General features: G+C 38.9%; 1 protein-coding gene across 2 annotated transcripts in view; it reads left to right on the forward strand.

Annotated features, from left to right (window-relative positions):
- LOC128935365 (ubiquitin-conjugating enzyme E2 E2) overlaps window positions 1-23,861 on the forward strand; it is a 200,367-nt gene that overhangs the window by 157,665 nt on the left and 18,841 nt on the right. For both annotated transcript variants that reach the window (XM_054273655.1, XM_054273656.1), the window contains exons 4-5: window positions 6,534-6,666; window positions 19,998-20,145. In XM_054273655.1, coding sequence (XP_054129630.1) covers window positions 6,534-6,666; window positions 19,998-20,145 — 281 coding nt within the window. The remainder of the gene's footprint in view (window positions 1-6,533; window positions 6,667-19,997; window positions 20,146-23,861) is intronic.

Genomic DNA, 23,861 nt, shown 5'->3' on the forward strand with positions numbered 1-23,861 from the left:
GAGTACTTAGAGTAGATCTCTTGGGCCTCAAATTTAATGCTGAAAAATTTCTAGGTTTGGTGTAGATTATAACTAGTAAGAACAATGAGCATCTTCCAACATTTTAATAATGACACTTCTTTGCATCATCTAGATGAAGGAATTGAGGTGATGATAACTTTAATAACTTATTTAATTTATTATTTGAAAAGGAAAATTTTGGGGATTTTCAGCGGGAGAAAAAAGACATTAGAAATACTGTGCATTCTAAAATTGGGGGCTTTATTTATTGAGGAAAAATTAAGTCATCAATATTATAGCCCAAGTAAGCACTTATCTCTAATTCTGAAAGGGTTTATTTCTTTAATTGTTCTTTGATTGTACTGCCTGGAGACCAGCCTGCTAATTTTATTCATTGCAGAGGTATTATTAACCACACAACAGTGCCCATTGCCACAGGCAGTCTCAGTGCTCGCTGCTATCTCTTTGTTTTTGTTTTGTAGAAGTGTATTCTTTTGGCTGCTGTGGCAACTGTTTATTACATACATTTACCCAAGTACCTCCTGATATCACTGTAGCATCTGGGTAGGCAGCTGTGACTCCCTTTCCCTTCCCTACTCCACTGTTGCTGTGGCTCCCACTCTGCTTGGTCTTCATTTTCTAGGGAAGGAAGGAAACAAAATTACTCTACTGTAATAAACCAGCCCATTAGCATTTTTCACCCCCTCCTCACTTCTAGAAAAAGGTGCAAAACTAGTAGGGTTTGTTGATGGCTTTTGATGAGGGAAAGGAAGCAGGGTGTTAGGAGCAGTGGGATCTGCGTGTACCTGAAGTGGGGAAGAATGGAAGAATCCACCATGATGACGGAGCATTGAATTGTCAGCACACAGAGAGACAGTGGGAGAGAAACTACCCTCAGGCAGAAACTAGAAAATACATGCCCTACCAAGAGTAATAGCCAGTAACAAGGGAGTAATAAGGCTCGAGAGGTGGTGGATCAGGTGAGCTTCCAGGTTGCAGGGAGCAGAAGACAAGACTGGGACAAGAGCAGAAGAAATTCAGGAGATAACCTGTACTGCTGGCGATGTCTATATCCTAATACTGCCTATATCTATTACAAAGCTACAGAAACATGGCAGTGCCTTACAGGACTGTGATGCCACTGCTTCTCAATGGCACGTTTTTGCACTTTGTTGAATAGTGGGTTGGGGAGGTGGGTGTGAAACAGCTGGCAATGTATCAGTATAGCTGCTGCTGATTCGCTTCTTCCCAGATTGGGATTATCCAGCAACCACTTCCCCAGCACAGCCCCAATGCTCATCTCATGGTTGTCCCCAAGCACAGAGTCAACCTTGAGCTGTGGTGCAGACCAAAGCAACACTTTTGCTTAGAAGTTAGTTTCATTATTAGCACCTTAGTTTCATTATTGGTATCATGTTTAAAATATAGAACAGAGAGTATACTAAGTTTATTTTAATGAAACTTCATATCTGCTTCTCAAGAGATGTATCTCATTGAAAGCTGAATCTGCAGTCTTCTGGTTTGCCACATCCATCTTCTCACCTCACCAGCTGTGCTCCTAAATTATTTTGCCAATCTTATTGTGCTTTTGTATCCGCTTTGCCCTCTAGGCAAATGGCTTCCCAGTAGCATTCAGAGAAAGCAGCTACAAGCAGGATTTGCTCCTGTATATCTGTTAGATCTGCAAGAAGTGGGATTGCAAGAAACTATTGTAGTACTTAGAAATGAAGATCATTCTGTAATGAGCTTCTCTCCTCAGAGGGAAAACTCCTAAATATTGAAGCCAAGGCTCTGCACAATAAAAGACCAGGAAGAGAAATGCCCTTCCATGTGTCTTTTTTCCTACTGTTGTAAGTTACCAGAGATAGTTGAGAGGGACTGCATCCTCCACAGACTGCAGCCTGGCTCTGATGTGTGTTTCTGTGTGCTAAGGCAATTCAGATTACATAATGCAATACTAGGAGTGAGTTGCCATAGACAATGCCATGGAAAGTGAGTTTATGGGCATTAGTAAGATATCCTGCTTCTGCTTTATTCTTCACTGTTATAAAAACACTCTCTCCACAAGAATCTCTCCATTTCTTTCTGAGTCCTGAGGAATAGGAAGGCCTCCAACCAATGTGCTTTCCTGTTTTATTTGGCCTGATCAGTTCCCTGCTATGCACTGTTCGTGTATCAGATCTAGAAAACCATTGAAGTTAAAATCCTGCATGTTTTGTGCTACAGGCTTGCCTTTCCCTTGTGTTGAAGAGTATCCATTTTAATGGTGGATACCTGCAGGATTCAGAGACCAAGAATAGAAGGGTCTCTGAAATAGTCTTCATTTTCCACCTTACCAGAAACACATTACAAGTTTATGTTACCTCCAGTCATAGATGCTGGGAAAGAATGTGACCCCTCTCATCGAGAAATATAAGGGAGATTACAAATGATAACATTATTTTGACCAATCTGTTTTGTATGACTACTTGATAATCAAGGTAAACATAGTTATTTTCTTGACCTTCTGTATTTTGACTTTTTAAAATTACTCTCTGGAAATTACGTATATTTGTATACAAATGACAGCTAAAAATCAACTGTACTTTAATAACTTCTCCAGATAGGTTTTCATCTGGTATATCTCATGAATGCTGTTGTTTTCATACAACTCTCCTAATACATTATTTTGCATTTAATATTTTAGGATACTTTAAATGCAGGGAAAGCTTGGTGTTTATAATGCATTGCACTGGACAAGCAGTTTTTAGCAGCACTGCTTTCAAGTGGCTGCCTGCCTAAAAAATACTGAGGGAATAGAAAATACTCCATGTGGTGAGCATATTTAAAGCAAAGTTAATTCAGTTCTAGCAGCATTTGAAGTGTTTTGCTAAGAACTGTAACTGATGTCCATACATTTCACCTGCAAGTATCTATGAAAAGCCATGGCAGAACTGAAATATAGGAGAGGCAAAGGAGAGTGGAAATAAAAAGACCATTTTACATGTTTTCACTCCTTTGTCCTGAATTTCATACACTCATATGGGTGTTGTTCTGGAAGAAAACTGGCTCCATGTCCACCTATTCCAGCTCTTCCACTGAGCAAACTTCTGCAGAGGTGAAGTACAATATTCTGTGGAGGGTCTCATCAGCTGCATGGGAATAACAGCAGCAGACAGCTGGCTCTTGGCAAGTCATTAATAACTTCAAGTCTCCAGGAGCTCAGCTGCACCTCCTTGCTCTTATGTTACATATTCCACTTGGGAGGTAACACTGGAAAAGTAGGGAGTGCCAGTTCAGAGCCACACTACAACCTCTCTGCTGGTTCCTTGATTGTCCCACCCTGCACAGTCATTGCCTTGTCAGCATCTGGGCTCACCCTGGGAGGCTGCACTGCTGGTCTCACAGCAGACCTGTCCTCCTAAGAGTCCATCCAGCAACCTTAGGGTTCATCCACTTCCACCTGGAGCTGCCCAGGCACCGTTGTCTCTCCCTTGGAGCTGACTGTGTAGCAGCAGGTTCGTCACAGGCAGCCCGTGTGTGCTCTGGCCCTGGGTCAGCTGAGTTCAGGGCAGATTTAGTCTGCCTTTTGCTGAGAAGGTGCACATCTAAATCTGTTCTTCCAAAGATTGCAGAACTTCAGGCACTGAGCTGTTTGGTGCACTTTCTTTGAGATCTGTGGTTTGGTTGCCAGTAACTTTATTAGAGCTGGGATATAAATCATACTGAATGTAAAACATTTGGGCTTCAGTGTGTTGGGCAGATATCCATGTAGAGAGGAGGGTAATTAAATCCCCTTGCATTTTAAACCTCACAGAATAAGGCTCTGGCTGACGTCTTGCACACGTGGGAATTTTCTCTGGTGAAGTCTGTTCTGGTTGCCGGTATAGTGGATAAATAAAAGACTTAACAATTAAGAAAGAAGGAAAACAACGATAATACACCTGTCAAACTTTTTGTATTATTAATGCACAAATGAAAAACCGTGATGCTTGTGCATGCTGTTGCCCTTAATACCAGCTGTTGCCTGTGCACATGGGCTGGTATTTCACATGGCTGAACAGCCCTGCTGCCAGCAAGCACTCAAACAGGCAGCATCAATAACAGCAGTCTTCCCACACTCCATACAATTTAAGCTATTCTTCAAATTAATAATAATACTTAATAAAGCTTCATCTCTCATTTGCAAAGAAAACCGTCAATTAATGTTAATCAGCATGCTCAGAATGTGATCAGGCTGGGCTTGTAGCTGGACGTGCCGAAACAGTTCAACTAGCAGATGGAGTGTTTTCCAACTATTCTAATTAATGACTGCTCATTTCAAATGTTAATGCAATTAAATAAATAGGCAAAACAAATAAAAATAATATACAGTATGAAATTGTCACTGTCAGAGAGATTTCTGATCAAAAAAGTCAGCCTCAGTCAAATGCAGAAAGGGCCAAACCATCCCCTCCTGGCTAAATAAGTTCTGAAAGAGCTAGGGATAGCTTTTGTTACTTATTTCCAACCATTTCTCTGGAAATGACATTTATATCACTTCCATTTTAACCTTCTGGCATCGACTGCGGAATTGCTTCTTTAAGTGTTAGAACATTTTCCTGCAGAAAATTAGAAGGGATTCCTTTCACATATTATGGGCTTTTTTTGGTGTAAGATTTAGACTTGCCTTGCTTCTTGTCTTTTCTATTTGAAATAATTGCCTGCATTTTTTTAGGAGTTTTATTTTCTGTGAACATTGTATACCATACCACTGATGTAGGACTGCATTTGTTTGGGCTTATAAAGAGTTCAATTAGCCCCTTAATGCCTAGTTCAGTCACAATTAAACCTTCCCTGTTGACTCAGGATTGGTCTTTCTAAAGGCAGTGGAGGTGGTTTTAATTATTCATTCTCTGGTTTGTTTCTTACAGCAGTCTCAGCTGTGCTTTATTATTCAAAGGTTAATGCAAACTGAGAACTGGGTAAATTAAATTTGTTTGGCAGCTAGCAACCTGATGTATTATCGACACTGTGAAATATGGATGGCAACACTTCTGCTATTGTGCCACTTCAAAAGCCAGATTTCATCTTTAAAACAATTGCTAGTTTTGTTACTATGGCTGATAGAAAATGAATGTTCCATAATGTTACAGTCTCTGTAACCCATTATTGTTGAGAAAGCAAGGTAGTTTAGAAAGCCAAGAAGCATTAACAGCTATTATAGAAAATGGATGTAGGTACCATGACTAATGAAGTGCTCTGCACAGGGCTGAGTCGTGCAGCTGTATTGATGGAATCGTGCAGTCAGAAGTTTTAATGAAGGGAGCCCAAGGAATTGCAGGTGAAAGCGGGTTTTATTAACTTCCAGTGAACAAAACGAATAGTTGAGCAGCGAACATGACATGATGTCGTATAATAATTGTGTACCTTGGGTACATTGTGAGGCATGGAGCATAGCCAAGAGCTTTCAGCTGTTCTACACACTGAGTGATTCCACAAACCCCTATACGCTGCAGAAACCTTCACTGCTAACATAACAAGAATTGTTTCACAAGAAGTGCCTTAAGACAATACCACATCACTTTTCTGAGATATCTACCAGCCCTGCCTTCCTCTAAAAAATATTAATCAGATATCTGGAAGTCACTGTTCCAACTGATTGTAATTAAAATTCAGGTCCTATAATCAGCAGTCTGTGAATGGAAAAGTCTTCATATGCTTTAAGAGGCCATCCTGAGTAAAATAAATATTTGTGTGGACAGATATTATGTTGTATGAAAGGAGGCTGTGTTGGATTTTAGAAGAGTCATGCCCAGGAACTTTTATTAGTTAGTTTTATTAGTATTTTATTTCATCTTTTTCGGGAATTCACCATACGGGTGAGAGACTTTTCTTGTCTCATACAGGATTATGTTATACATTTTGAATATTATTTCAGTACTGTGTTTTAAACCAAGGACTTTGAATTAACATAATCCAACACTTCCTGTTGTATTTAACATAATTAACATAACCCACTTCCTGCTTATATTACTTATATTATTTTTGAGATATGACAATGATTTCAGAGTGAAGCAGCCTTCTGTGGTAGTGACTGGAGGCCTTAGGTTAGGAACACGTGCAGCCTGCTCAGTCTTTAGTACAGTCTGTGCTGTGTAATGTGTGTAATTACACTGCTGCTGACTGAGCAGGTAGGTGGATGAGGAGGTAGGTGAAAATAGGATGGCTTGTGAAGCAAGACAGTGACAAGACATCTCAGCAAAGTCTCTATATCCTTGCACTGTAAATACTTCACATCTGCCCACTAAAATATTTGAAATAAGACAGTTGGGAATTTTTCCGTGCTTATTTGAATAATTTATGATGTGATTTTAATACTTCTTCCTGGCTGAATATATCACTTCTGACAGAGCTTAGGACATCAGATGCATGTTCTATCTAACTTAATGAATGTGATACACAATTTTAGCTTCTGGTGTTACAGCAGAACCAGCGGCACTACTGGTAGAGTATAACTGATGCAGTATATCCTTGATTCTATGTGGTTATTATATTTTTGTTTTCTATTTTAGTGCTGGACCCAAAGGAGACAACATTTATGAATGGAGGTCGACTATACTGGGGCCTCCAGGGTCTGTATATGAAGGTGGAGTTTTCTTCCTTGACATAACCTTTTCACCGGACTATCCTTTTAAACCACCCAAGGTTAGTAGAAGGATATTCAAAGTCTGATAGGAGTCTTCTCCTGCTGATATTTTTGAATGTGTATGTTGGTATATCATTTTAGGATAAAACATAAAACTTTCAAAGCAACAATGAATTTTTAAACTTGACTCTTTTGATAGAAAGAATTTAAATAACTGGCTACAGTTTGCTTGCATGCTGCCAGTATAGCTGAATGCATATGGATTTATTTAGAAAAAGGTTGCATAATTTCCAGTAGCTATTTTTTTTTTAATTTGGATTTGTTTCTAATATGAAAGTGCTTGTATTTGAGTTGCACCCTTTATAAGTAGCTGAAGATACTTAATCTTTCCTGTTGACCCATATAATTCACCAAGCTTGTATGGCTGTCTGGACAAAGTATGCACCTATTTCACTGCCCCATATAGTATCTGCAGGTGCAAGATATTATAAATAATTGCTTTACATCAGTTTTCGGGAAGAATGAGGAAATATGGTACCAAAGTCCAGAAACTGGAGTGACAGAGATTTACAAAAATCCTTAGTAATTCTTTTTATAATGCTGTCTATAATGATTCCAGACAGAAATAGAGAACTGTATCAATAACATAAAGGTGACAGACATTACCATGATTAACTTGAAATGTCAAACATGAAAAATCTAGTGGTTAGGAAGACTGCAAAAAAAAAAGGTGGAATGTGTCAATACAGAGCATCATCTCTAAGCAGAGGTAATAACTGCTGGGGAGGATCTCAGAATGGGACTTTATTGCTTGATCACAGGATTATTGCTAACCACCTGCATAATGTATTTATAAAAAAGGCCAACATTCTCCTAAAATGCATCCTTTGGCCTACAGAGAGAAGTAATTGCCATGTCAGGTACATGATGCTTAGAAGTCCTTATCTGGAAGACTGAGTGCAAATCTTTACACACATGTTCGATAATACAAACAGAAACCAGGAAAATTTATCCTGCAGAGTTGTTAATAGAATCAAATAAATTGATGGGGCTGTCTTCCATGAAAGAAAGGAAAAAGAAGTGCATTGTTCACCTTGCCACTCTGGAGAGTGTGTCTGGAAAACCTCCATGGAAGGAGCTATGAGATTAAAAATACTTACCTTGTTTACAACACACTTATGAAAGGATGGGTGTGCCATGTTGGTCTGTAATAGAAAGGATATTGCGTTAAAAGAGAGAGAAGCCAGTTCCTGTTTGATTACTTTGAGTAGATTATTGAAATATAAGTGCTATATATAGAATTTTAATGTGACTGTAGTAATGGTTACAGTAGTAGATAACATTGATATTACCAGGAAAGATTTTGTAAAACAAATGAGAGATGTGAACGCAAAGCACTTGTCGTTTTGTAAATTGAACTTTCCCAGCCAGTAACCTAAAGATGGGTGAGTATAGCAGTATTAGAGATGGTCCAACTTTGTTTCCCACTTTTTGTGTCCCAGTTTAGAGAAGCCTTGATGTCGCTGAGAGGTCTTAGAGGAGTTGTACGCCTTGCTGACTGCACAGTTTCAGATTTAGGCAGCTGTTGTCACATGGTGGAGAGAGAATTTGAAAATTTATGATGTCTTCTTCAATTTATTAAAGCTCTAGGCATGCTGAGCTGGGTCAGTCCTGTTCTGTTCTTCTCCTGTCCTGTTTTTTCTGCCTCCCCCCAGTCCAGCCCACTATCTGGACAAGGTGTGTTTTAACAAGCCCTACTTATTTACTTCTTTCTTGGGCATGATCTGTTTGTGCTAGCTGCCATGCAAGGGTTATATTCAGTCCCCCCAAAAAGTTAAAATTATAATTTTTAGGGGATAAAATAACTTTATGGTGTATAAAATAGAGCTTGAAGTTCTCTCTCTCTAATACATAAGAACTAGCTCTGAAAGACAAGTTACAGGGAGGTCTTTTGTCATTCTCTCTGTTGAATCTGTTGAGTCTTGAGACAGTGTATGTAACAGACACCCTTTTAAAATAGAAGTTGAAGGTCCAGTTTGCTATTTCACCACAAGGTAAAGTCTTTTTCAATCTGCACTCAGTTGTGCTCAGCAACTGTGTTATTTTGAGACATGAGTAATGCAGCTGTGCATTGCTTATTAATGAAATGTCAAGCAAAGAGGTGGTTCTTGTCCTGCTCCGTAATAGATTTGATTGTCTGCCTTTATCTTGATGCCAGTTGTCACTGTAAGAAATGTGTGCATCTAAATCATATGAAAATGCACTGCTTGATAAAGGATAAGACAATTGATGATGCCATATTGCCTTAGTAAACAGCCAGTTTTATGTTGAGGGGAATTGTCATCTGTAAGAAAGTGATTTGTGTGTGTGCACAGGGGACTAATGTCAGATATAACTGTGTCATAAGCATGTGTTGAACACTTGGATTCTTAATCAATTTACTTCAGCCACAGTTCTAAATGACCCCTCTTTTCAGTCCTGCTGTATGACCTCACAAACTGTTGCTATTTCATTACACCTATTTTCCAGACCTTATGAAACTCATTCATAGGTAAAGTAGTTAGAGAAATCCCTTTAATTGAGCAGCATGGGAAGACCACTGCTTATCATAAGGTAGTTACCTGTCAGCACTGCTGGGAAAGGGTAGTTAGATATGTTCTCCCCAAGCTGATCTCTAGCAAAAGAAAGGTACTGAGGACATGGAATGTAGCACATGGCCTCGTGGTACAGTGCTGTCTGTGTGCTGGCATCTCTTCTACTTCTCCACAAGATTTGTGGTATTTTGTACTGTTCTCAGAATCATGGATTATAGGGTTATGGGCATAGATCATTTTAGATTTCTTTGTAGTTATATTCCAATTTTTTCTAACTCCTTATGGCTCTATCGTCTTAAAAAACCTAGGGATAAAGTACAAGACTGTGAAATGTACTGAGAAAGACATAAAATGTATCCTGAGTGTTGGCAAGATTACCTCCCTGTAAGAACATAGCAGAAAGGGTCTAATTCACATTTTTCACTGTGATTGAATTCATAAATTACTCCTGAGATTTCTGTGGGCCATTTTCGTCCCTCATTCACTATGAAGTAAGGAAATATTTAAACAAGTACTGTCAAAATTGATCTTCCTAAAATGTGACCACAAAAAACCTGGGAAGAAACAGAAACTGTATTTCCCAGATGCAATTACTTGACCCAGCCTGGAGTTCCAAAGGCAAATTCCCATGTCACATAACATATTCACTGTTAAGGGGCCTAATCCACAGTGTGTTAAAATCTGCAGAAAGATCCCTTTTCCTTATCTCTTCTCAGATGTTGTGCACTCTATTATCACATCCATACGTGTGTATGTCACACATGGATCTTGAGGATGGTAAAATAATTTTTTAAGTAAGAAAAATGCATTGAAAATTTATTTTGGATATGTGTCTTTTATTTTTATTGCCATCATTAAAATATTTTTGTGGTGTAAACACTGTTCAATTTGTATTATACAAAGTTCTTGATATTTTTTGAGGGGTCCAGATTGCTTCTATAAACACTGTTGATGCCTGATCTGATTACTGGGCACCCTGTTGCATGTTGGAAAACATTAATTAAATAAACAACAGAGACCACATTTGTGCAAGTAAAGATGTTCTATATTTTGGTTTTTCTTTTTAACAAATGTACAAAGTAATTTTCATTTGCTGTTCCAGATAGTTAATCTGCTTCTCTACTTTCCCTTTATCACATAAAAGAATCACTCTTTCATTCAGGTTTTGTTTAACAAAGAAGTATCTATACAAGTTTTCACTTTCAGGTATTTCTTCAGTTTTTGTAGCCTCCAACATTCTTAAGATTTTCAAGTTTTATCTCCATTTTCCACATTAATTCTCCTGTGTGATCCAGTTCACATTTCAGGTTTTGTATAGCAACATCTCACTGTCATCAGGTTTCCCTTCCAGTCTGCACCAACAGACTACAGATCCCCTGTGGATCCATAGTTTTCATTTTGTCTGTCCATGCCTGTCAGTGTTTTTCCAAAGTTAAACCATAACCATAGAATCAAATTAAATTACTCTTTACCATCACAGAATAAACCATGTGGTAAGATGGAGTGTAATTTGCTCTCACACTGTTAATTTCTTCCACTTTGAAGTCAGTCTGTTTCAGTATTTCAGCTTTGTCACATGCCTTGAAATTGGACTCCAAATTTTTTGAGCGAGAGGTCACTGACCTTTTCAGCTCTGCTTTCCTTATAAATCAGCGACATTTGGCTTCACTCACAACTGCAGCACACTCATGCAGAGGAGGGAGTTGTTCTTCCCCAGAAAAGTTTACCTCTGTGTGACCAGTGCAGCTGATAGGAGTGATGGAGGACCAGCCCAGCCTAACTCTGATTTAGCTCTACAACCAGAAAACAAGATCCTTAGAACAGCTCATCTGAGAACTAACAAATTAGCTTTGGCTTACTGGGAGGCTCTAATCAATTAAAAATATTTCCTTGCCTCTGCTGTGAGGAAGCTGCTATGGCACTGCAGCAATGAGCTCAGCACCTCGAGGGCTGAGTCAGCAAGGAAGCGGCAGGCTGCACGATCACCGCTCTCCTCTCAGCTGCATCCTCAGTGTCACGTTGGTTTTATGAAATGCCAGGCTGAAGGAAGGTATGGAACACACAAAGTGAGGCATGGATGTGGTGATGAGCTCACTTTCTGCCAAAGGCCAGATGCTGCTGAGGCTTCAATTTCGGTCACAAGGTGAGGTTTCACTTCAGCCCAAAAATACAGCATGTAGCATAAGGGACTGAAAAATAGACAAAGCTGTGCCCTGTTCAGAGTAGAAATGAATAAAAATGCTTAGATGACCTGCCAAGGAAATAACCTTACATTTTTTCAGTGGCTTAATGACCCCCTCAACCTTTTTTAGAAATACCTTTGAGATTTCTTTTTCCTGCCAACTATCTTCCTTTCATCCTTAATGGATTCAGACAGTTCACCCCTTGGCTTTAACAGAGAAAAGGTCTCTCTCTCTCTCTCTCTATCCCATTCAATACCCCAAAGCTCTTTCTTTGGGGGATTGAATGGGATCTAGCCATGCATAGATGTCTCTTGTGGGAGGACGTGTGTTTGTATGTGTGGGTGTGCATGTATGATTATATGTGCATGTGTTTTTGAGTAGGAGGTATCATGTATTTTAGCCTGGTCTGACAGAAAGAATTTCACCTCAATTTCTGTCCTCAGTCCACATAAGAAATCAGTGAATTCCCCAAGTATGCAAGGTTTTGATCTGAGATTCTTTGAAATTTAGCCATCAGTACAAACACTGCAGCTTTAGATACACTACACAGCTGAAGGAAAGGCAATAATTTCACTATCCTGCATGCTGTCCCTCTGGAGCAGGAAGCTTTGACAAATCAGGAAGCCATACCAGTCTTTTGTACAGGTGTTTGTAGAAAAATGCATGCTCTTCAAGAGAACTTTCCTCCCAGGAATTGTCGCTGCACTGGAGTCTGCACTTTCCTCAAGAATAATCTTTATTAATTACTTCTACTCTCATATTTGACTATGTTCAGTCTATTACAGTGTCAATTCAATTTAGCTGTGGCTGATACAATATGGATGTATCTATCATTATCCTGGTATACTGCTAGCTGTATTTTTGGATTTGAGTGATTTATAGAATCTCTTAATCCCAGTTCTACAATTAATCTTGCTAGGGACTTTAATCTCAGCTGACTGAATAATGGCTCATAGGACTTGAAAGCTGCAATATGCTAAATCACCTCTAAATCAAAATTAAAATAACAGAAAGCTCTGTTTTCTGTTAAGTCCTATGTAAGTCTCCTATGCCTAACAACTAACTGAAAAACTGTTCTCAGCACTTGAAAGCCTAGATGGTTTAAATCAGCTCTTGGACTACAAGGGAGGCCCTTTTCCTTTTTAAATATAATACACAGTGTATAGAGTCTGATCTTAATGGCAATATTAAACATCTCTTCAGGTTTCTTCATACATAATTGTAATATAGCACTATAGTCTCAATGCACTCAATAACCTTTTGTGGAATTCTTCTTCTGTGGTAGACACTTTCAACCTATGTAAGTTCAACCTCATGTCTGAGGGGGCAATTCTTTTTGTCCCTGGCTTCTATTCTACATGTTCATACTCCTTTTATATGTGATTGGCTGTTAAGGACACTTTTCTCTGCAGTGTAATAGAAAAACAGTGCTTACAAGAGTAGATGCAAAAAAATAAACATTCCTTGGTATTTCTAACCTACGTTGTTAAAATGAACCTTACTAGGCAGATATGCGCATTAAATTGCATTTACCACTGCTAACATAATTTACTCTTGAAGCTCTAAAACTCCCTAAGCACAAGCCCATTTGACTGATCCCTTTCTACTATCTTTGGAGCCCTGATGCAGGCAGGGCTTCATTGAGCCTCCTCTAGCCCCCCTTCCCAGATATTGCCGTCATAAGGGCAGCCTTCAAACGCAGAGCTCTCCTGTCAGCCTTATCCTTTACATTCATTTGCCTCGTCATACCTCTCTCATAGCCTCTGTCACATCCTATTAGCTCTCAGTGCCGTGCTGTGCTGCTCACAGCTCTTTCCAGCTGCCTGCTGCCCGCCCCGTGCTGCTCCTGGTGCTGTGGGTGAGGCGCGTTCCCACAGCGCTGCCTCCGCGGCCCCTCGGCTGTGCCCCCTTGTTCTCCTCGCCCAGCCTTTCCATTTGCATCTCCTCGCTGAGAGCAGCCCGGGAACCCCTCATCCGTGACAGTAAATGGACTTGGCAGGTTTTCCCAGCAAGTGAAGTCTTTGGGTGTTTGCAGGCAGAAATCAGATGCAGGGGAGTCTTTTTGAGAGGGAGAAATGGACAACTGACCAGCAGCAGGCCATTGTCAGAGGCAGCAGGAGCAGCCCCAGTCCTGCCCTTCTCAGAACAGCTCTTTCCAGGAGTGTGAGCTGCAGAGTGCAGTTCCCATGCTTGCACAACTGCAGTGAATCAGTTTGTTCCATAGATCGCATCCCTGGGATGCTCCAGCCCTGGAAGTGTTGAAGGCCAGGTTGGATGGAACTTAGAGCAGCCCGATCTAGAGGGAGGTGTCCCTGCCCATGGCAGAGGGATTTTGACACTGGATGATCTTCATGGTCCCTTCCAACCCAAACCATTCTGTGAGTCTGTGATGTCTCCAGGTGGTGCTGAACCAGTTTGCAGTGGTACAAGGCTCTGGACAGCTCAAACCCAGGTGGCTGCTTAGTAAGTGTAATGTCTCTCAAAATGACAGAATGAGAGTTTTAAAGTGGAGGGCATAGATGTGAGCAGAAATATATTAGACTGAGGAGAGAATTAATAACTATGTTTTATTGTGATTAAATGCAAAATACGTATTTGATAAGGCAACATCATGGAAATCTCTGAGATTTCCTTTCAATTCATTTATCTGATAATTCTTCTAGTAACTGGTAAATTGAATTGCCAATGACTCTTCTAATGAATAGCCTCCTTATTCACTTTGTTTACAATACACTAATTTATATCAGTAGCTTCTATTGATTTATTTAATCTTGATGCAAACAGCTCTATCTAACTAAACTGCTCCTGTTTTCCTTACCAAGACTTAGGTGGTTCATCATTTCCTCCAATTTCCTGTGAATACCCAGTACACAAAGCTCTTTAAGAGGGCCTGTAGAGGCATTGTATGGGGAATATCTCCTGCCTCACAGCACTGGTTTCCATGTTGCTTGTCAAATATATTTTCGGAAGACAATTTGTCTGCTGGAAATTTCAGAAGCTATATAATTCGGCTGTATCAAGCCTGTTTTACTACTTCATAATATCCATGTGATCTAAAAATACATAATATGTCGATGTTGTTTCTTGTCCTCTTCTACACACACACAGATAAATATACACAGATGCGAGAGAAAGAATTTTGTCCACATCATTACCATACAATGAGAGCAGATGGACTGATCAGGACAAAGAACTACTACTTTTGAAGTAGGACTTCTCATGTATGGAGTACCTAAATACCCAATGACTGTTGAAATTGGGTGAGGAAGAAGAGGTCCCTGTTTCTAGAATAAAGTCTAGGAATTAAGTCTCGTGCCTGGAGCACCATGCAGGAGCAATGTGGTGAACTGAGAGAGGTGTACACACAGGACAGTATAGCCTGCATGCTTTGAACTTCAAAAGGGAAGTTTTATTTTATAGAAGTTAAATGGTCAGTAAAACTTAAAAAAAAAACTTGCTCTCTTATAAAAGAACTTTTTTGCTGACTTTCCATAAGGAACTGCTAATTGTAAGAAAGATTATGCTGATTATATGAAAATCATTTTATAAAAACTCATAGTGACTTTGCCAGAGAAAGATTTTGATGCTTGGCAAATTACCATCTTGTTTCTATTCTGAACATCCCTAACCCAAACAGCAATCCATTTCCCTTGTCCTCTCCTTCTCTTCCTTTGTTTTCAGAAAACTTTGTACTGTTTAGGACTTTTCTTCTCTCTCTTGGATACATCAAAGATTATCAAGGTCCCTTTTTACTTATCCTGCTGTTAAATCTGGATGCAAAATGAGTGCATTTATATAATATAGATATTTATTTATATAATATAGTGCTGCTGTGCTTATTCAGTTTTTTCCCCTGCAACACTGTTCAATGAGACAGTGTAGGTAGTTACTCAGCTTCATAATTACAATGAATATAATGAATAATTACTCACATTGCATACTGATTCATTTTCAGTAATATTAAAGGTGAACTCATGAACACTATTATATCCATTTAAATTGTTACCATTTTTGGCTGCTGATGTCTTGCATGGTGCATTTCACCAAAGAAGCAGAGCACAGTTTGCATATCAGACTTCTCTGTAGGTCAGGCAAACGTAATTACAGTTTATTATTTCCTGCTAATGCAGATATCATGTATTTTCCTTCAATAAAGTTATTTATATCTGTTTTTTACCAAGTAAAATTAGATGTAATCAAGTGTTTTGAGAACTAGATGAAGTTCATTTCTTGCTGTAAACTTAAAATGTACTCTTAAGTAGTGAGCATCATATGGCCAGTCATTTTTTGTACACTCTTTGTGATGAATCAGTAAGTATCTCAATAATTGTTCATGTGCATGCTATAAATATGTACTAACAAACTGGAAATAGTCCATCCTGTCTTAAAAAGACAGCCTCAGTGCTCATAGATAAATGAAGTGCACTTTGTAAGAAATTAAAGGGTTCAAATTAATTTAAAGGTTATTGCATTTAATTAATTTAAAGGTTGTGTCATTCAGAGCTATATACACTTTTCATTTAGACTGTTTTATTTTTCTCACATGACTGAAGAGTGTAGGCCTGATCTTGTTTTTATTTTTTCTGCGTGGACAAATGTATTGCTCATAAAGTCTGACAAACTGAGATGGGAACAACTTACTCTCTCCTGAGCTCTATGAACATCATCATAAATGGCATCATATTATATATATATATATATATATATATATATAAAACCTTTTCTGTATGCAGTACAACTTCTTCCACTTCAGGTAGTGCCACTGCAGTTTTATTAAAGCAGAACTCCTGGGGAATATTTGAGAAAGACAGAAATTTCATCTCAAGCAGGCATGCAAGATTCTATCCTTGTAAGAAATGAAAGTTCTTGAAAGGAGCTTCCCAAAATCATGGGAATGAGAGCCCTGGGAATCTCAACTCTGCTTCCAGTGTTAGCTGAGCAAAAGGAGGTTGTTTTTGTTTATTTTCAGGCTGGCTCTGGGAATTTTTCCTCTCTCCCTACACAGTCACCAGGCTCCAGTGACTGAGAAGCAGGAGGTGAGGGTTTGAACCCAAACAGGCTGATGAAAGCAAACCCTGAGGGTACACTGTGAGCCCTTGCATGTAGTTTGTAAAACTAGGGAATCATTTCTTCCTCCTGATATGTTTTTGAAGAAGATTGCAGCTGAATTTAGTGAAATCTGAAAGTGTGTGAGGTGGTGTACCAGGCACCATAGTGACTGTTGTGTTTAGACCTCCGTGCAAAAGAAAAATATTAAGTTATTTTAAGACTACATAATGCTGGGGAAATGGTCTTCAAAATCACTCTGAGATCCAGAAATTACTTATCTTGCCTTCAACTAGTTGCCTCCAATCACTCAACTGAAATCTATCTTAGTTTCCTCTTCCCAGGTTTTATAAACAGTCTTTTTTCAGTCCTAAAACTTACCCAGTGAACAGCCAGACATAGCTTTGCATGTTTGGCATTCAGCAGTAAATGACAGATGAGTTTATTATTGTTTACTTCCAACACTGATTGAATAAAATTTGATTGAAATTAAATTCCATATCATTACCTTTTGGAAGTTTGTTTGTAGTGCTCACAGTTTTCAGAAGGTAGTCCCATTTTTCCCTATTTCCTGTAATTTGCATTTTCCTGACCTATACTTTTATTCAACAAAAATTAGGTATGCTTTTTAAATTCCAGAATGAAAGAGAATAAATCCATAGAGAACACTTATGGTTCAAGAAAATCCATAAATTTCTCCTCTACCATTTAATTGTCTGAAGGTGACTTTGCCTGCACACCCACACACTCCTTAGAGCTCCTGCATGAGGTTGTTTAGGTGTTTTCATTAGGGAATAAATGGAATTAGAGTCCAGCATTTAAAGGAAACATTTAAGTGACATCAGAGGTAAAAATATGACCATAATAAAGAAAATGCAGTTCCTCTGGAAAGGTATTAACACATGGTAGAATAGGAGGACCCTGCATAACCTTATAATGTAGGTATGGTAAGCACAACATGCAGAAAGTTCCATCTCAGCACTTCCCACATTATCAGCAATTTGAGGCAACACATGGATGAGGAAAGCAATGTGTTATCCCATTTGTACTCTGCTGCCTCAGGGTGAGAACTCTGTTACCTGCAGCCTTCAGGCCACAGTTTCCAGCATATTAAGGCTGTCATTAATACAGCTTCTGCAATTCTAAACACTGTGATTGTTTTCATTAATTGATTGAATTGATTTTTCAGTATTAAAATTAATTAATAAAATATAACATACTGTCATTATAAACTAACTAATACATTGATTATTTAAATATTTAAATGCCTGCCTGTCTTAGGTGACATTGGTGACATTGTCAGCGCTAAGCAGCAAGCCTTATCTTGCCTTTCTCAATCTCACAGGTTTAGTATGTACTCAATAGTGAAAAAATGCTATATTTCTGGTATAAGCATTTTCTAAAAACAGCCTTCCAACTGCAAACAGGTGGAGTCTCATGTACAATTATCCACCAGGTGAAGGCAATGGAGTGTTGAACAGCTCATGAATGACATGAACTACCTCCATTCATCTCAGTGGCTCTGAATCCTGCCAAATTCCCAGTGTCTTTGTTTCAGTGCTTCAGAAGCAGCTGAGGCAGGGGAACAAACGTGTGGCAGTGTCTGTCCTCTCTGCTGGAGACAAAACAGTTACACTTAAAATACAGGCTGAAATCGATGACCTCTCTGAAGCAGGTCGCAAGCTCAGACTGACCTGTCTGTAAATATTTTAGAGGGTATAATTTAATCTCTGCAGTGGATTCAGTGCTTCCCCCACATTCAGTGAGACCACACATATCTTATTACTCAGTATATTTAGATGCCACTGAATGAAGTCCTCCAATTTTTCATTGTGGAAGTATAGGGAAGCACCTTAATTGAGGTAAAATACTTAAGCATAGGCTTTATTCCAATGGTGTACTGAAAAGTTAGCATACAATACTTAAAATTAGGCAGGTGTTTTTACTGAGTCCTGGGACGTCCTGCTAGGGAGCAGTCACTGATTCACTTCTAAGTGGAGTATAAGAGTTCCTGGAGTTAATCTATCTAGGGAATAAATGAGTACCTACAATTCCTGTGGATTCCTGTGGATGGTCCTCCACACCATCTCTCTTTCTGGGTACTTTGTGTAAAGTAGTTTATGGCTTTTGTGCATTAGCAACCTTCCTTGTTCAAAATAGCTTCCCTTTGTACACAGACATTTAATTTTATCACCAAATTATAATTATTTAAATAAATAACATTTTGATCTCACAGAAGACTTCCTTCCCTCCAAATGCTGAATGTGTTTGGGCTTCTAATGAGGGGGAGAAAATAGATCATCTGGCTAAAGCATTTGGATTAATTGAGATCATATTGCACCAGCAATATTTTAAATTCTCAGAGAAGTCCAAGAAGTGAAGCACTTAGGCTGGAAAACAATAAGAAAAACCACAAGTGAACAGGAAAAATGAAAGAACCTATAAATATGTGGGGTATGGAGTAGCAAACTGTCAAATTATCCAATTAATTATCAATACCTTTAAATATAGGAGCATTTAAAACTTGCTTAGTAGGGTTCTTTGGTGCAGAACTCACTGGTGCATGACAGTGGGCTCCAAAGCATTTTTCCAGATCTATGTGGAAAAGTACTTATGAGAAAAAATATTTATTGTTGAAGGCAATGTTTTAATACAGATGTCTGAAGTTCTACATCTTAATTTTAGATTTTATGAACATGTCCTTGAAACCATCTGGGTGTGGCTTGTCATCTGCATAGAATTGATGGAGAAATTAGTCCTTGATGACCTGTGTTTTTTTTTCACGTTGTCCCTTCTTATCCAGTAGCCCCAGTATTCATTCTGAGCTATGAAGTCAACATTCCCAGCTGAGCTTCTTTTAAAATAAAAAGCCTGTGTCTTCACCTTAAAAAAAGAGGACATTATTCTGAGCTAAAATAATTTCCTTGGTTTGTTACCTATGGGATCACCGGGAAGACCGTATAAAATAGATACAGAAATCATCAAAATAAACTACTTTAAAAAACCCCAAAAGGTGTTTGCAAACAATTCCTCTGATAAAAATATAACCTAAAATTTGGAAATAAAAGGATTTTATTTGAGCAGCCTTTCTTCAAAATATTTCACTTCAGTTTTTTCAGGAGTCACTGCTGTGATGCCTCTGCTTTTTTTACAGCTTAATCTATTGTGTCAAATGATGAACAGATGAAGACAGTAAAAGAATCTGTCTTGTTCTGACCTCCTTCAAAGCGTGAAAGAGCCGTGGACCTGAGTTATGTACATTGTCCAGATTAGGGGCTGGAATTGTTGGGGGCTTTTTTTGCCATTTACAAAATAATGAGATTGATAAGACCAAGGCAGGAGGAAGCTCAGGAAATGCGTCCCATTCTCAGCCTGCACAAACCAGTTTCACTGAGGGCCACAGCTGCAAGAGGCAGAGTTTATTTCCTTTATTTTGTCTTGCCCAGTCTTTAACCATCAGTAGCAGCCTGGAAAGCAGAATGTTTGTACCTATGGTTTTTCAGTGTTTAATTACTGTGCAATTACTGGCTTGAACGCTGTTGTACTGAGACACGCTGTCCTTTCCAGGTAACGTTCCGGACAAGGATCTACCACTGCAACATTAACAGCCAAGGCGTCATCTGCCTGGACATTTTAAAGGACAACTGGAGTCCAGCGTTAACCATTTCTAAAGTTCTCCTCTCCATCTGCTCCCTCCTCACAGACTGTAACCCCGGTAAGATGAATTAACTTTCATATCTTCATTCATTCGTCATTCACATTTGGTCAGCTCGGTGAAATCTGGTCAGTGCTCTGCTTTACTGGTACCTACTGAAAAAAAACCCACAAAAATGTAAATTTTACATGCTATTCATATAAATAATATAGCAAGAAAGCAGAATTTCAGAAGCCCAAGTGCAGTTTTGGTACTGGAGGAAAAAAAATTTAATTCAGAAAGTTTGATCAGTAGAAAATACCTTAGTATGCATAATTTGGATATTACAACCAGGATATTACCACCAAGAAATATTAATGAGTTAATAAATATTGAAAAGGAAAGCTTTCATTTAAATATGCTGATAATGTGGTCTTTGAAAAGAATATTAATAGCACAGACAATGATAGATGCCTAACACAGACTCTACAAATAATGAAAATTAGTTTTAATGAGGTTTATTCAATATCTTGGACAGCCAGCATGAGTATTCAAAGCAAGCTGTCATTCTTATTAACTAGCATAGCACTTAACCTCTCCCCTCAGCTCTTTTAGATTTGTTTTATGCCATTGACCACTAGGTCTGTGATTTTCACTTTCTCTTACCCTATTTACAAACACATAATTCTGACTATAGCCTTGGAAAACCATAATATATAGAAATTACTAAAGAATCATTGAAGAAAAATTATGTGATCTGTTTATATGTCATGAGGGTTGTTGCTGGTTTGTTTTTTATTATACACTTCAATATTATTTTTAATTTGCCCTAAAGGGGCAAATAAAAAAAGGTCTAAAAATTGCTTTGAAAGGGGCAGAACGTGAGATTCTGGCATAATCAGGGGCTGAATAAAAAGCTGTAATATTTCAAAACTCAAAATAAGGTGAGAACAAGCAAAGATGTGATTGACTACTTTTATTTTCATGTGGGTTTGTTGCTGTATAGAACATTGAAACCTGTGGTGTTCCTTTCAGCTGAGAGGTGGAGTGATAGAGTGTTACCATTTTCGGCACATTTATTTCAGGTGGATTGAATGCTCTCTGCTAACGTCTCTGAAAGATTGATTTCTGTTAGTGTTTGGCCAAAAATATGCAGAAGTGTCTGTAGGTAGTCAGGCAGATAGGTGACAGAAGTGTACAACAACCAAATTAATATTTGCTCATGTGTCTTAGAGACCAGCTGAAGAGCTAGAGACACTGCTAAGCTGTGTAGGGATTGAGAAACGGGCAGTGAATGCATGCTCTCCCATAGGGATACAGATACTCTCTTTGGAGGGATACAGTCATCTTGAAAGCTGGACAGTTTCCAGCAGTGATTTGAAATTTAGAAATTCACTACTTATGGCTTCTCAATCTTAAATCCTTACAGACGCTGTCAAACAACAGTTTTAGCATATCAAGTGTGTAAGAGGAATACTGAAAACAATTATCCATACTGTATTACCATGTACAGCAAGTTAACACACAAAAAATGGGAAGTTCTTCCATTTAGCCTCTTTCAGTTAGCAGCCATAGGCATTGTCTTGAATAAAGCAATCTTATGACATTTCATTTTCAAATATTTTCTTTAATTATGAAGTAGTTTTGGATTTTTTCACTGCTTCATGGTAAAATTTTCCCCTTTTTTTGATGAATTAGCACAACTTCTTATTTTGAATCCCAGTATCTCAAGGCACTGGTGGCACATATTTTTGAAGTGCTGAGTCATTTTCGCCTTCCTTGGTAATTGCCTGCTTCATGTTAGATATTCTTTTATTTAAAAGTAAACTTTGAATGTTAGTGATGAACAACAGAAGGCTTGCAGAAATTTACAAGTCCTTACTTTTCATCATACTGCCTAATATGATTTTTTTCTGATATTTTATCATTAAAAAAATATTGATGACTTACCATCAGATGGAGGGATGGATGGATGGATGGATGGATGGATGGATGGATGGATGGATGGATGGAAAGATATGTCACTGATACATATGCCATTGAAGTATATCAATTATATACACATAAGTAGCTGTAGAAACATGCATACATATTTTTTACAGCTAGGAGTAATTTTCTAATCCCTCAGTCCTCTCTTCATCTAACTAGTCTGCCCTTTTCTAAAGGCAGAAACACAACAGGGGTCTCGATTTGATAAGCAACTTTGAACTCTTTCTTTCCACCATTCATCAGCCAGAAGCAGATCAGGTCAAATGGAAAGGCAACATTGAATCTCCCACAAACATAAACACACAGGATGGGCGAGTCTTCCACCCTGGCCTCTGAAATGAGGAATCAAGTATCAGTTACCCCCTACTTTTACATTTATGCAAATCTTCATTAGAACAACAAATAGGAGTAAGAATGGCAGCTAATTTAGCCCCAGTCATACACAGTGATTAAGCGGCGCTGAAGCACAGCTGCAGCTTCATTGGCAAGCGCTGCTATTCTTCTCCAGCAGGCTGAGCAAATGAAAAGAGGTGTTTGCTCCTGCCGCTCCTGTCATTCACACAGTAATCTACAAAAGCCACGAGAGAGTCTCTTCCCTCCCTGGTTATACATCACCGCCCTTTGTTCCCTATCACTCCAGGCAGGAGCGAGTTTGTCCTTTTTAAACAGCTCATACAATCCTTTACTCATAAGCTGTCTCAGACCCTTCAGTCCTGATTATTATTAATTGTCTCTGTTTTGCTTGGCACTATCAGCCACTAAACTGTGTTAATGAAAGGTCTGAATTTTGTAACAGCTGGCTGACTTTTCCATGGGGGAAGGGGTACCGTAGGGTTTGTGTATGACTGAGCACATGTGCATTATCTGGGAGTGTGAGAGAGCCAAACATATCAGAGGGATGGGAGAGATGGGGGGGTCCTGTAAATACTTTGGCATGTGCATGAGCAACCCCACAAAACCTGATAGATACCTTCACCTGCATGAAACAGAGTGAGTGAGTGAGTGAGTGAGTGAGTGAGTGAGTGAATATTGAGTGCTGAAAATGCCTGCTTCCAGTGTTAGCTGCTAGGGCTGGCCTGTGTGGGCAGTTAGTTACTGCAGAGTAACTCCACGTGGACACTCCCCACTTTGAAAATATATTAAGTTACAAAAACCCTTTTTGCTTGGACTAAAAGTCAACTACACTTTAAGTGTTCAAGCAGAGCCTGGGGAGTGTAAATTTCCACACTGCCTTAATCCAAGGACCTTTCAAGTGCAGATGGCCATTGAGGTTTTGTATTTTACTGAGTTTGAAGTGCTAAGCAAATTAATTATTTTTTATAGTTACAGAGCTGGTGATGCTGATCTGGGTTAGAATGTTTATTTTTCTCAGTTGATCATTGCCCTCCTGGCCCTGCCAAAGGTTCTTGAGCCCCAGGAAAAATATCATTTGCAAATGCTTCAGAGAAAATTAATTGTAACATTGCAACACTTTTCTTTGCATGGCTTCCTCCTTCACATTCAAACTCCAAACTTGGCTGGCCTGATTATCCACAATGTCTGAACAGTTTTAACATTGAATCATGTCTGTTTAATAACACCCAGCTAAGCCTTGATTAGAACATCAGAACAAAGCCTACCTCTCCCTCACACCAGCCTCTTCCTTTCTGGTGTCATCCTCTGGCTCTGGCTCCTTACCATTTTCCCCACGTGCAAGTTCCATGGTCAGTGGTGATTTTATCCCTCAGTTGGCATTCTGGAAGCAAATGCTTTGCTGCTGCTCCTGGCCCTTTTCGCTGTGAGCTCCTGCCATGGGGATGTGCCAGGGG

This window comes from Melozone crissalis, unplaced genomic scaffold, assembly GCF_028551555.1.
Source record: "Melozone crissalis strain CALT ecotype California unplaced genomic scaffold, PUWL_Pcris_2 ptg000016l_1, whole genome shotgun sequence".
In the NCBI taxonomy this organism is placed as follows: Eukaryota; Metazoa; Chordata; class Aves; order Passeriformes; family Passerellidae; genus Melozone; species Melozone crissalis.